The sequence below is a fragment of the Molothrus aeneus genome, chromosome 4 (assembly GCF_037042795.1).
Source record: "Molothrus aeneus isolate 106 chromosome 4, BPBGC_Maene_1.0, whole genome shotgun sequence".
Taxonomy (NCBI): Eukaryota; Metazoa; Chordata; class Aves; order Passeriformes; family Icteridae; genus Molothrus; species Molothrus aeneus.
The window spans coordinates 49,710,853-49,725,231 of record NC_089649.1 but is presented as its reverse complement, the minus strand read 5'-3'; the positions used below and the strand labels follow the sequence as shown (position 1 = coordinate 49,725,231).

The window sequence follows — 14,379 nt, the reverse complement described above, 5'->3', positions numbered from 1 at the left end:
GCGAAGTAAATGCAAAACTGTATTAATATTTAACATTGGCTTATAAAAACTAGGAACTTGTAGTCAGGACAGCTGGTAAAAGTTTAATCCACATCATCGTTTCAAAATGAAAACGCAGAGGAGGACAAAATAGCACATTTTCACTTTCAGAATCTATATGTTTTTCTTTTATATCCAGTTTTGTTATTTCTATAGTCATATGTGTTAAATACCCATGAAAAATATTTTTCATTTATGCAATTTTTTAAATTTGCTTTTCTGATTTGGTGGTACTGATTATACATACAGAAATCAAAACAGGAAAAAAGGGTCAGAGAGGAAAAAAAAAATAGAATAGATTAGTTAAAAGGAAAAAACCCCACAAATATAGTGCTTGTGGACTGTATTTAGGAGTTGGTCAGAAGTCTAATGTCTTGATAGATGGTTCTGAGTGCACAGTTTTATTGCTGGTACACAGCACACTTTGTTCCTTTTGTTTGACTAAACTTGCTAACTTTGGAAATTAGTGACATGGGCATTCAAACTGTTGGACAAGTGGTCAGACTCTGATATACATATTCATACCCCAGCAGTAAATGATGTCAGGAAGTTTCAGATGCAGGAAAATTGCATTCTTTCGTTCAGCACAGCTTTAATGTAAGTTTCATAAGTACGTTCGAGCTAGAGTGCCTCTTAGATAGCACACAGGGGAGACATCATTTACAGAAATGTTTCTTTGCTTGAACCAGAAGTCCAAATCTGCTCAGTTCATTTAAAATGTTTTTTTCCTCTAGAATAAATGAATAAGCAGTTCCTTTTGTGGTTTTTGCTTGGTGATTTGCTATTATTCTTCTAGCAGAAAAAGGATTGGATTCTTATATGAACAGATGTGTTCCTGCTCCCTAGCCCCACACCCATTCTCTCTCTTGGAAAATAGAGGTGACGGGCCTGGTGTTTGACTAAGAGGGGCTATAAATCTTCTGGGAATATGCTGTTATATCTTTGCACATAAGAAGTATTGAGGAGGGGAAACAGGTTAAAAAGCAAGAAGTCTTTGTAATAAATCATATGCTGTACTTGCTTTTTAACCCTTAGAAGCACAGGGCTGCTTTAATAAATTGCCAGTGCAGAGACCCCTTCTGCTTCGTGGCGGCCGGGAGTGAGGGGCGCGATCGGGTGTGTGGGACGGGAGCTGCCCGCACTCCGCTCCGCGCGTTTCTCGCAGCGGCCGGGCACAGCCTGCCCAGAAGAAGGGCCCCGGAAAGCAAACGCTGGTCAGGCTGCAGCCTCCCTCCCTCTCTCCGTCCCTTGGTCCGCGCCCGGCCTCGTCCGACCGACAGGTACCAAGCGGGACCGGCCGAGCCGCAGGGGCCGGGCAGCGAGCGGCGGGGGCGATGCGGCGGGGGCGCGGGAGGCGGCGGGGCCGGGGGCGGCAGGGGAGCGGCGGGGGCGAGCCGTGTGTGCGTGTGAGTGTGAGTGTGAGTGTGAGTGTGAGTGTGAGTGCGAGCCGTGTGAGTGTGTGTGTGAGTGTGTGTGCGAGTGTGTGAGTGTGAGTGTGTGTGTGAGTGTGAGTGTGTGTGTGAGTGTGCATGTGTGAATGTGTGTGTGTGTGTGCGCGCGAGTGTGTGTGTGAATGTGTGTGTGTGCGTGCGTGAGAGTGTGTGTGTGTGTGTGAGTGTGTGTGTGAGTGTGTGCGTGTTTGTGTGCGAGTGTGTGTGTGTGAGGGTATGTGAGGGTGTGTAAGCGGGGGAGTGTGAGGGTGTCTGAGGGTGGGTGTGTGAGTGTCAGGGGTGTGTGAGGGTATGTGGGGGTGTGTGAGTGCGAGGGTTGTATGAGGGTATGTGAGGGTGCGCGGGTGGGTGTGTGTGAGGGTGTGTGTGAGGGTGTCTGTGTTGTGGGAGCTGCCTCCCAGCCCCCGGACGCGGCGCAGGAGGCCCCGCACGGCACCCGGGGCCGCCCCCTGCGCGCCCCGTCGGGGCGGGCGGGCGGGCGGCGGTGGCGGGGAGATGGCGGGGCGGCGGCGGGCGCTGCCGCGGCTGCTGCTGCGCTGCCTCCTGCTGGGGCTGCTGGGCGGCGGTGGCGGGGGCCAGCCCGGCGGCGGCGAGTACTGCCACGGCTGGGTGGACGGGCAGGGGGGCTACCACGAGGGCTTCCAGTGCCCCGAGGGCTTCGACACGGCGGCCGCCACCATCTGCTGCGGCTCCTGCGCCCTGCGCTACTGCTGCGCCGCCGCCGAGGCTCGCCTGGAGCAGGGCGGCTGCACCAACGACCGGGAACCCTCGGAGCCCGGAGTCACCGCCCGTGAGTGCCCGGCCGCGGGTCCCGAGGCGGGCGGGAGACGGTCCCCGCGGAGCATCCCCCGGGCCGATGCGGGGTGGGCTGGAGGCGGGCGCGGCTCCAGGTGCGCTCAGGTGCGGCTGCGGGGCGGCCCCGCGCCGGGACGGACCGGGAGCCCGGGGGCGCGGGGGCCGCAGCTCCGCGCTCCCGAGGGCACCGGCAGCAGGATCCCTCCTGACCGCATGGTGCACTTGTATTTCAAGTTCACATCGGCAAATTCTGCTGTGTCTGTCTAAACTGCTGCCGGAGGTGTGAGTGGGCCCCGGTGCTCTGCCCGCGCAGCTCACCGTGCTAGCGGCCGTCAGTTTCCCAAACAAAAGAAATCCGGCAGCGCATACAGAGGCTGGTTTCCCAAGTCACACGCTCTGCGCTTATCTTCCACCTTAGTAAAGGAAGCGATTTAATAGTATCTGCAGCATTTGAGCTTCACCTGCAGATTCAAGCTGTTACACTGCACAGTCCCGGCTATTTGGGGGACGAGGGAGGGGGAGAGGAGTGAGATTCTTGAGCTATACCTACCAAGAACCAGTGAAGGGGACACGATGTAGACAGCCTTTACCTTTGGTAACTATTAAAACTTTGTAACAGAAATAAATTTTTACTGGAACCTACGGGGTTTAAACTCTGATTTTGTTTCAATGCTAACGGTGCTCTGTCTTCTGAGCAGATTGGTACATTATTGGGACTGAAATAATGTGGGGCTTCATAAACACTGTGGAGTTTATTTCTACACAGAAAACCTGATACTTAAGTGGGCTAATTTGCATGGCTTTTCTTCTTCTTTCTTCTCCCAGAACCAATCTACGTTCCATTCCTCATTGTTGGATCAATATTTATTGCCTTCATTATCGTGGGCTCGCTGGTAGCAGTTTATTGTTGCACATGTTTAAGACCTAAACAGCCGTCACAGCCCATCCGATTTTCTCTGCGGAGCTATCAGACCGAGACTCTTCCCATGATCTTGGCCTCCACAAGCTTCAGGACCCCATCCAGGCAGTCCAGCACCGCGACCAGTTCCAGTTCGACCAGCAGCTCGGTTCGCAGGTTCTCCTTCCCCCGGGCAGAGCCAGGCTGCCTTGTGCCGTCCTCACCTCCACCCTACACATCTGGCTGCTTCCAGACAGCCCACACAGTCCACCTGACCCAGCCATCGGGATTTCTGGTGTCTCCGCCATACTTTGGGTATCCTCTCCAGCCAGAGCCTGCCCTGGTTGGGAAGAGCTGCTCTGATTTTACTCAGAGCTGAAGGAACTCATGAAGAAGTAATGCAACCTTTGCGACCACAGGGGCTGCTGCTGTTGGGTGTCACACTGATGTGCTCTGTGGCTGCAGAAGTCAGAACTGTTCCTGTGGGTGAGTTGCCCTTGAAAAGTGAGGGGTCTCACTTGAGATTGCATTTCCTTAACTTGGATCACACTTACAAAGGAATTGTAAAACACTCCAAACAGTTGCTCTAAAACAGGACTGCTCTGCCTAATTTGTGCAGAATGTGTTCAGAGACAAGTAAAAGAACCATGTTGGGATGAAGGTACTCAGTGTTATAAATGACATTTTACCCTAATGCAGTTAACTTAGTTAACAAACAGTGGCTGCTTTCCACTGATAATAATCGAACTTGTTCTATAAAGCAGCAACAAGCCTGAGAAGTAAGACAGGAGTAATACTTACTAATGAGGATCCTTGAAAACCTCTGTTTACCACTTCCATGAGCAATGACAGTAAGAGGAAGAATTTTTATTAGATAATAAAATGCAGAGGTTTTTTTAAAAATACACATAATCTATCTGAACTTACACTGCATATTTGCATTAGTAAACTTTAATGATGGTAGATAAAACTAGTAGTAATTAGGCTAGTTGAAGATCAGACAGTCTCACATAGCCGAATTATCTGTGAGGAAAGCAGAATGTATTCAGCAATATCACCAATAACTTCTCCACATAAAACTCTGAAAATAGCGGTCTACTAAAGTATTCTTCAGAAGGAAGTATTTATTGTCAGCTTTTTGCTCAGCAAGTGTAAGTTGGACAAACTGATCATGAAGTTCTGTTTGTAAAATTAGCCATGTATAAAATGTAAAGACAAGTTTGTAATTTAAAATGCATTTGCACCATTGACATCACTAATTATTTAGTAGTAACACGCAAAAAAAAACCAACCCAATAAACTGTGTGGTTGAAAAGCTGTGTCATCAGTATGACTCTGTACAGGTAGTGTTTGTTGAATTTGGTTGGTGTAACTCTTTTGTATTTTTTTCCTGTTAAAATAGTTTATTCTGCTTTTTAAAATGATTTACAACTTTACCTGCACCTGTTGTGCAGATTTAATATAATATAAAATTCTGACTATACAGCAGACTAATAGATTCATTTATGTTTTTTACACGCAGCTGCAGTGAAAAAGTGTTGAAAACGACACTGATTAGTTGGGTATTTTGGATTAAACATCCTGCGCTAGGAATAAATTCTGTTTGCCCTTCTACATTCCTTCACCTAAGTAAACCAACAAACCAAATGGAAGAAGAAAAAAAAGCATCTAAACCAAATACATGCAGTAAGCAAATGGAAAATACACAAGTAAAAAATGCAGTCATTAAAGGGCTTCTCTGTATACTTGTTTTTTGTGAAAAACTGAAGTCATTCTGTGCATCAGAATCTACAATATCAGAGGCTGAGCTTTCCTATTTTATCAGCCTCAAACTCCCTGTGTGTAGGATCTGTTGAAGTACATTATAGCTGACCTATCTAACAAGTAGTTTAGAAAAGCTTCATTGATTCTTTCTCAAGAGTTGAATACTTTTTTCATAGCAAATATCTAGTGATCAGCAGTTATGACAAAAATTTTTCAAAATAACTTTTAATAAGTTTTTAACCACACAAGTAACATTATAATCCAGCAAACAATACTGCTAGAAATGCAAAAAGACAAGTTCTATACAATGATGTTTTAAGTAATAGGTTCTAGCTTGAATGCTGTAGTCGTTAATTACAACCCAAATCATGAAACACAGATGTGTATATGTTTTGCAAGATACTAAAAATTAGATTTTAAGTATTCAGGAAATGAATCAAAAGTTAAATTCTGGCCTGTAATTTTATTGTAGAAACAATCTTCAAGAAAGAAAAATTTTGCTTGCCTTTGGTAAGATTCCACAGGACTCTTCACTGCGTATTTTGAATGGCTATGGATGGGACTGTTTGTCAAGTAATTGTTTTGAAAAATCATTGAATATTTCAAGATGCATCAGCTGTCTTGTTCAGAAGCATACTGTGAGATGTACTGATCACTCCTGTATACAGCAGAAACAGCAAACCAACTAAACGGTATTTTTTTACAAATTATAGGTAATCTCCAATTAGAAGAAGTCTTTATCTAGTAAACCAAGGCAACACAGACCCATTTTGGAAGCAGAAATTTGATCACTTTTAACTAAAAAGGGGCAATTTATGTACCTTTAAAGAGCAATTAGTCATCAGAGCCACTGACACAGGTGGTGAGTGGCTGAAATTCAGTGTTTTCCTGAAAGAAAGACTACACAGCAAAGTTGAGAGTTTGGCTCAGTCACTGCCCATTACCATTTGGTGCTGTACAGGCCAGGCTGCTTCAGTGTGATGGTCTCAGAGGGCTCTGCAGTCAGTTATTAATGTTTTAACACAGGGACAGATTTTTGCTACACTTGCATGCAGCCTTAAATGTCAATGACAATTCAGCCTAAAGAGAGCTGTGCTGTTTGCCATATAGCAAGAAACTCAGCCTAGCAGAGAGACCCCTCTGAGCCACTTCCTTTCTTCCCCTGATGCTGCATAATGGGTTTGTCCTCATAGAATGGTTGAAGAACTTGACACACAGGAAGAATTTCATTGAAATAGATAAGTCTGTAAGTTTACAGAGTGCTAAGTATTTCACAGATCAGGAGCCAGACTGCAACAAATCCTGCAGATGTGGCTCTAAGGGTGGGAAAGATCAGGTGTAGTGAAAATAGCTGTGCTGTGCTACCTGTAAAATAGTTGAGGTGGGGATTATGCACCATCTGCAGATAGACAAAGAAGAAACTATAAATTAAAAAAAAATCTATTATTGTTCATGTAGTTACAGTAGCAGTGACCCACATAGCTGAAGGGAGAGGAAAGGAGGTGGCCAGAATAAAACCCATGGATAGAAACAATTCTGCCTGTGCCAGTAGTTTCCGACCCAGATGGATTTGGTGTGCAGGCGAGAATGCTGAATTTCCTTCCTAATGGAAAGAGCCTTTTGGCACTAGATACTCCTATGATTTATAGGAACAGGAAATTTTCCTAAAACTTGCAGACAGAACAGAAATGACATTGTGATAGCACTTTAATGACTAATGAAACGGTTTGAAGGGCTGGATGTATGCTTGAACTGAAAGCGTTTCTTACTATCAGAAGTAACATTTACAGGCAGTACTTGCTTTACTGCCATGTTAACAAAGTAGATTTAACTATTTCTCTTGGAATTCTGAATTTAGTTCATACTCCTTTTTACTAGCACTACAAGAATCTAAAATCAAAACGAAAGAATATTCACACTCATTAAATTGAATACTGTCATTCACATACGATGCTACAAAGGCTTTGATTGCCATTAACTGGTAATGACTTAGATGAAACCCAAGCCTTCTGTGGATAATGAGCAACACTGGCCACTTGTTCTGTGTTTCCCCAATTTGGGATTCTGAAGTGTGTATCTCCAAAATGCATCAAGACTTTCCAGTGCTAGGAAAAACATTACAAGTACTTGCAAGAATGTCTGAAGGATGCTGTTTGAAACTAGGTAAGCAGTACAGTATGTGGCTATGTAAACTCACGGATTATTGGTAATACTAATCCCACTGGAATTAAAAAACCTGACAATTTCAAAGGTATTTTGTCATTAATGCTCAGTTGCAGCTTGACATAAGGACATTAAGGAACATTAAGGAGCATTAAGGAGTTGAAGCTGGTTTTCAGTGCTGTTTTGCTGCCTATTGCAATGTACTGTCTGGACTTGAACTCCTCTGAACGATGAGTCTGCTTTTGAGGGAGCCACTCATATCACATAAAGTTTTTGACTCACAGTGACACCAAAGCTATAATTCCATGCTATCCTCTTTTCATTAGCAAAGGCAGACAAGGAAATGCCTTTCTGTTCTTTTATTCTTTCCATCTATGGCTTGTGCAAATTCAGGAGGCTATAGTGTGAATCAGGTTAGTGAAATGATTTTATCTTAAAAATAATGTTTGCTGTAAGAAAGAAGGGAAAGGATTTGAGAGGAAGCCTGGATCATTATAAACTGCATTACAAAATGAATAATTTCAATGGCCTCATGACTGCCAGTATAAGAGAGATGTAAAATATTATCAGGTGGAATATCCTTATACCAGCTCTGCTACTAGAGGCTGGATCTTGTGAAACTAGCACATTATCAAACCTGCTTGGACAGAATACAAAATAAATTCATTGTCTAGTGTACATATAAAAATGAGTCACCCAGCTACTACCAAAACTCAGTTAAGGTCGTAAAATACTGATTTTTTTCAGTGGTGGGCTCTGTTAGAGGGAAGAAATACCAGCTACTATCAAAGCCAAAGGATACAGTATTTACCATTGTTGTCTGAAAAGGGAGGTGACGTTTCCTTATTCCTACTTTAACCATTCTTGTGATACATACTTCTCTTTCAAAATAGGGTATCAGCACCAGAGTATGTTAAGGCTTGGCTGGAAGCCACTAAATTGCAGATTCCTGTGCTCCTTAAATTTTTTTGAACTTTTCTAGACTTCAAGACTTCACATGAGAACTGAAAAAGATATCTCCAAAAAAGTGTTAAGAAAAAAACCCAACCCCAACAAACCTTAAACCAATTTTCTACTTTTTCAGTACACCTTAAAAAATGCAAGAACTTGATAATATTTGTGAAGTAATATTTCTGGTATGTCTAATTTTAAAGTATTCAAACCCAAGAATGATGAGATCTGTTTTCCTCTGAAAGCAATCCCTAACATTTCCAACCAATAAAGTCAATAAAGCTTCTTAGTTTAATGGCAAAGTTTATTCATTTTTTAACAATTAAATGACAAAACATTTAAAATTTGCAGTTCAAAACATGCACATTCACCAAATGCCAAATGACATTTAACACTGCATAGAACTGAATGTGTTACTAAAAGAACTATTTAAAAAACACAGTGCATTTAACATCCAGTTAAAACTAAACCTGAGAAACTACCAAAAACACCGAGTCAAAAAATCTTCATTCATGCAGCTTCACAATTTCCACAACAGTTTCAGCAGTAATGGCTTAGTGGAGCTGTAAAACCTCACTTCATCTTGAATGCAAATTTTGCTGTTTCAGACTGACCGCTTTCTGCAGCGGTTAATACAATCAAACTCCGAAAATCGTTATGAAAAATTATGTTGAAGTAGAAAAACAATATTAACGCATTTATGGCTTCTATGCTACATTAAAAAAACACCATAAAATATGACTTAAAAAAAACCCCAACAAAACAAACTTGTTCTGGTCACAGCTTTGCAATTACAAATCACACTCTACATGGAAATACTTTTATTTCAGTATCAACCCTCAAAAGTGCCCAACTTTGCACATCATTGCTCAGATGAGTAGTCCTTACACTCACAAGCAGTCCAGTTGAACCCTATAAGAGCAGTGGTTTGCATAAGCAGGAACCAGGTTTGGAATGCTAAAATATTCCTTTGTTTAATAAAGATCTATTGGTTAACAGCGAGAAAACTGGGGGAGCGAGGGCAGAGAGGGGAAGGAGAAACTTATTTGTGGAGTTTTGTAACCAGTGAAAACATCCAGTACCAAGGAAGCTGAACTGACAAACTCATTTGCTTACACAGCACTAGCTTCTCAATATATTATGAGCAGACTTTTAACGAAGGCATTAAAAAACAGGGATCAACAACCACCATGCATCGCCTCAGAACACTTAGAAATAGTGCCTCATGCAGACAGAATGATAAATTCATCAGAACTACAACTGGTTTTACACAATACACAAGAAAAAAAGGGAAAAACTTTTCTCCTTAAATTTAACACATATTCCAAATTACTCATCATTCAAGATGGGTTCAAATGTCATGATACACATCTTAAGACACTTAATGCTCATCTTTGTAACAAGGTGAATTTTATGGATGCATGTGGACATATAAGAATCTTCAGCTATCTCTTAGTGTTTCAAAATATTTTATTTATCATTTTATACAAATAGAATGATGACTAAGTATAAATCTGTTGAAACTCCTTTGCAAAAATATGTGTAAAATTAGGAAATGGCAAGAAAAAATTCCAGATACAAATTGTCAATAGGTTTGTTAAAATTTGTTTCCAGTTACTCTTTTGAATAATTTCTATATATATGTATGTATATATTTAAAAATAATCAAGGAAAAGTATTTATATAAGATACCCGATTTTTTAGTGGCACAGGTTCATCTTTTAGATGGAAATTTTTGATACTAACTTGCAGTGCCCATGAAAGAGATGGAAAAGTCCACGTGAACTCTCTATTTAATACACTTTTGAATTTTGGAACAGTAAGAACAGAGGCATTGTTATGAGCATTTCCGCCTCAACTGTTCTTTTTTCCTTTAAACAAACATCAGCAGAATCCCCTTATTTTAACAAAGGTATGACATACTAACAGGATGGAACTAGGTTATATTACTGTGTACTTAACATGAAAATAAAGTACATATTGTATACTTGGCCTGATTTAAAAATGGGCACACATAGAGAAGATAATCTTGTATTTTAAAATGGAATTGTATGAGCAATCAAAACCCACTGTTTTTGCCACATTTGTCTTTTTTGCTATTTTTAAGAAGTGGTATCTTTCAACCACTAATTATCAGAAAAAGTACAAGACAGGGGAAAAATTCATCAGAAGTAGTAAAAAAATGCACTTTGTGAAATATTCCTCAAATTCTGAAAAAATGAAAGCATGAAATGCTGTGATAAGATTATCTTACAAACCTTTAAATTAGTCTGAATTTAAGATCTTAGAGTTGTTTCAGTGATTTTCTTCCTTTTTAAGGTAGTTAATTTGGGATGTACTGTGTGTTGTTTTCTTCAAACTGTATTACAGTGGTAAAACAGAATTTTATTTCATAGGAAGAATAAGAGATCATGTAAATATCTCACTGCATGTATTTCACAGTGTATTCTAATCTGTATCTGCATAATTAGCAATTCAACCAATTAGAACAGAAAAAAAATTGCCCATTATGACACTATGTATAGATTAATTTTATATGAATTAAGTACACAGAAAGATTAAAAAGGAGCAACAGTGTCATGGTTAATTTCAGAAATGTTTTGAAGGTGGTCATTGTCCCTTGGATGACAGCAAATAGGGATCCCCGTTTTAGGAAAGGGGCATGCCCTTGAATTTTTTCTTGCCTTAGGTCAAGTGATTTGGCCCTCCCATATTGATGCATCTATTTATCTATGCCTGCAATGGCTTTTCTGAAGGCAGTTCTTGTCTGCATGAATGACTGGCAGTACTGTTTCTAGTTCCCTTTCTTCTTGTGCCTGCTGTTTAGAGATCACTCCAGGCTAGTGAGAGGAAGACACTGCATAGCAGGCACATGAAATGCAGACTGCCTTGCCACTGATACACCTTCCTAAATATGTACTTTCATATAGTGCCTTCTGCTGGGCTTTCTCTGTGTATTTTTAAGTTTCTCTCAGAATGGAGGATAAGAAACTTGGATAGTGAGATTAATTACATGTTAAACATTTAGCTAGATGAAAGGCAAGGAGGTAAAGTCACCTTTCGTAATGACAAATGAAGGAGGGCAGAGAAAAGATGGGACTGGATGACTGGTTATGATTTGGAGAGCAAAGAGTAAAATACTTAATTGAACAGATCACTAGGGATATTGTTGTTCTGCTTTTCCATCCCGTTGATCTCCATTGAAAGGAAAAAAGAGATAATTCCTATGCAATTCACAAAAATTTACTAAACAGTATACCAACTGCTACTATAGAAAATTGTATTTTTAATGTAATTGTGGTGACCTTTAAACCCAGAATTAAACATGGACTAAAGAGAGGCAAGAATTAGCTAAATTTTAAAGTTCAAGTAGCCTTTCTTAGTTTGAAACCTGACGGTTGTTGGATGGTAAGTTGAGAAATACCAAGTATAACTAGTTAAAGCATGTATCACAATGTTCTCATTTAATACTGCCTCCTTTTTTTTCCCTCATACCAGGTGTGTATCTTTTCCTGCAGTCACTTCCTCTCCATTTTAATTAAAGGTGAGAGTATATAAGTATTCTATATGACAAATAAGTTGTAAAGAGACTGCTGCAATGTATTTCACACCTTTATAGGAAGTGACTTTAGTGCAAATAAACCAGTACATACCACAGACTAGCGAAGGGCATGCTTTGCTCTGTATTTCAATGTATGCATTTCAAATAATCCTAGTATAAAAATGTTGAAAATTTGATTAATTTTAAAAAATAAGTTTAAACAAACTTTCTTTTGAACCTACAATATAAGCAGATACAACTAAGCATCACAAAAATAATTAAGTTTGCTAAAGGGAAGTAAGGCAGAGCAATTCTTAAAAATTGAATAAAGTATTACGTGTACTCCATTATACAAGTTGGCAGCCATATTCAACATACACAATACTAAATGAAAATACGGGGAAAGCTTGTATAAGGCCAAAGGTGCAAAGACTTGCAGTTTTGAAAGCAAATGCCAAAAAGGCCACTCAAATTAGACTCACTATACCTTCTCCTCAAGTTTGGAGACTCAAGCATGCAGTTCTGAGATCAGGACTGGAGATAGTTTCCTTTCAAATTGTTTCTAACAGAAAACATTTATGGAACTTCTTTGGCAAATGTTTTTAGATTAGTTTGACACAAACATCTATGAGCATCTTGACTCAAAATCTTTCTTAAAGAAGGTGAATTAACACCATTAAGATACTGGGTTTTTTTCAGCACTTGTTGAAATCAAAGGCTTGTTATCAAATATATTTAAATATATTAACACTTAAAAACCTTCACAGATGCTAGTTGATCTGTCAATGTAAAGTACATTTAGCAATCTGACCACTGCCTTTCCAGTGTATGACCAGTATTGATCCAAATTCATTGTAAAATAAGCAAGCTGGCAAGATACAAGGTAAATTCTAATCTGTTTACAAAGGTTAAGCAAATACTCGTTAAAAATTTAGAGATGGTGTGTTACAGTATAGTTGCACAGTGCTTATGTCTACTGAATACATAAATCCAAACTTTATGGAACAAGACCATCATAGATCTTTCAATGTCTGATAACTGGACCATGGTCACAGCTCCCAGCAAAGATCTAGTAGCCTGTCTCACAAAAGTAACAACTAAGGCCTAGATGTCCAGCTGTGTTCCTTCACCACTCCTCAGGCCTTTGCTTTGTGGTATCATAAGCTCTTATGACTTCAGACTGGGAAACAATCCCATTTTCGTCTTGAGAGAAGGCGTAGCCATCTGCAGATATAAAGTGAAATAGAAACAAATTAAGTTCCATAATTTTAATTTTTTTAAAACTTTAATAAAAGCAACTTAAAGGTGAACAGAAGGGAATAAACCTATTTTCAACAGTAACTAAAATACTGTGCCATTTCTTACAGAATTTTGCAGTTATAAAACAGCAGAAAGAGCTCTGCACAGTACCTTAGGCATGAAGGGCAACTTAACCACAAAGAATATGGTCTAATGGGTTTAGGATACTGCACTCTTGCTATAAATAAATGCAGTGAAAGGCAGATTTTTACTGCTGTTATTAATGGATATTACTTTCTGTCAGTGAACACTTACGAAGCAAGTTTTGTTGCAAAGAGTCAGAGCGATACAAGTTCACGTGGTTCTTCTTAAAAACATTCTTCAGTAGTTGGGCTCTTTCAGTTAAGCTAGAGAGAAAGTAGACACATGAAAAATATTTACTTACTAATTACCCTATCCCTTTATGTTTGAGTCTGCTCAATGGGAATTAATTGTTAAATGAGAAATGTCCACCCTCCTTTTTCTTTCTATATTGTGCCTAATGAATTATTAAGATGATGATTAAAAGCTTGCACGAGAACAGATTATTAAGTTCTGACCCCTGGTAATGATTTTACTTGTTACAGTGCAGGCAAAATATCTTTTTGAAACACTGCTGTGTGCTGACAACACAAATAAATGAATAATACTGTGAACCTTTGAGTGTGACTCCTTTAGAAACACACAATGTAAAAGGAAGGCACCGTCTTCCTTAATGTAGCACAGCTTGAATAGCGCCTGGCTGAATTAGTCTTTTTTATCCTACATAGAAAGTGTTCCCAGCCTCTCTTGACACAGTACCCCAAAGGGATGGGAAATGAGTGGAAGGAAAGCCACGTTCATGGTTATCAGCTGTGTGTACAGAAACATTATTTCCATGAAAATTTTTCTAGAAAGGAGCTTCTCCCAGGAAACTCTAGGTGTTTTTCTGGAGATCATACCCAAAAAACAGACTACTGTTGCTGCTAAGGTTGGCCACCTCAGCCCATCTCCTTCCTTCCCAGCACTACTGAGTTTGTTGTGCTGTTGTGTGTGCACACTTGGGTACCTTTAGTGTGACTCAAGGTACTCCCCATTTCAGCCCAAGTGGAAAACAGAAGCATTAAACATTTTTTAAATTGAGACTCAGGAGTCAGCCAAATGCTGCAAACTGTAGTGAAATAAGTAGCAAAAGGTATTGGGTTTCCTTTCTGTCTTTCTTGCACTAAAGTTCTCTCTAATAGGAACATACATTACTAAATAAATACCAGGTAAATGAACCATAGCTAAGAAAAATTTCAAAATCTGACAGTTTTAATAACATATTAAATATGTGCGAGGGACTATATTAAAAAAACCCAAAAAAACTCTTCTGTTCTCTTGATTTGATATTCACTGTGAATTACAGCCTGTGTTTCAAGAAATACCAACCTATCACTTAAACACTTCAAATGCTGAAAAATGCAGCCTCCTCTCAATGTAAACCGGTCTAAAATTAGTTCAATTAAAAAAGAGATGTA

The 14,379-nt window shown here is 40.0% G+C and overlaps 2 protein-coding genes across 3 annotated transcripts in view; one reads left to right on the top strand and one right to left on the bottom strand.

Moving 5' to 3' along the window:
- The first annotated feature begins 1,985 nt into the window (after positions 1–1,985).
- Positions 1,986–7,197, top strand: SHISA3 (shisa family member 3). Its single transcript, XM_066548475.1, has 2 exons — positions 1,986–2,280; positions 3,111–7,197. The coding sequence occupies exons 1-2, from the start codon at positions 1,986–1,988 to the stop codon at positions 3,560–3,562; spliced, it is 747 nt and encodes a 248-aa protein (XP_066404572.1). The 3' UTR covers positions 3,563–7,197.
- Positions 7,198–8,344: 1,147 nt separating this feature from the next.
- ATP8A1 (ATPase phospholipid transporting 8A1) overlaps positions 8,345–14,379 on the bottom strand; it is a 101,768-nt gene continuing 95,733 nt past the window's right edge. For both annotated transcript variants that reach the window (XM_066548474.1, XM_066548473.1), the window contains exons 36-37: positions 13,157–13,248; positions 8,345–12,826 (exon numbers count right to left, since the gene is read on the bottom strand). In XM_066548474.1, the coding sequence (XP_066404571.1) occupies positions 12,729–12,826; positions 13,157–13,248 (190 nt within the window). In that variant the 3' untranslated portion in view covers positions 8,345–12,728. The remainder of the gene's footprint in view (positions 12,827–13,156; positions 13,249–14,379) is intronic.

Excerpts from the sequence above, each read along its gene's own strand:
- SHISA3 (XM_066548475.1), top strand. The coding sequence starts at position 1,986 with ATGGCGGGGCGGCGGCGGGCGCTGCCGCGGCTGCTGCTGCGCTGCCTC. Across the intron at positions 2,281-3,110 it reads GGAGCCCGGAGTCACCGCCC|AACCAATCTACGTTCCATTC; the intron begins GTGAGTGCCCGG and ends TTCTTCTCCCAG.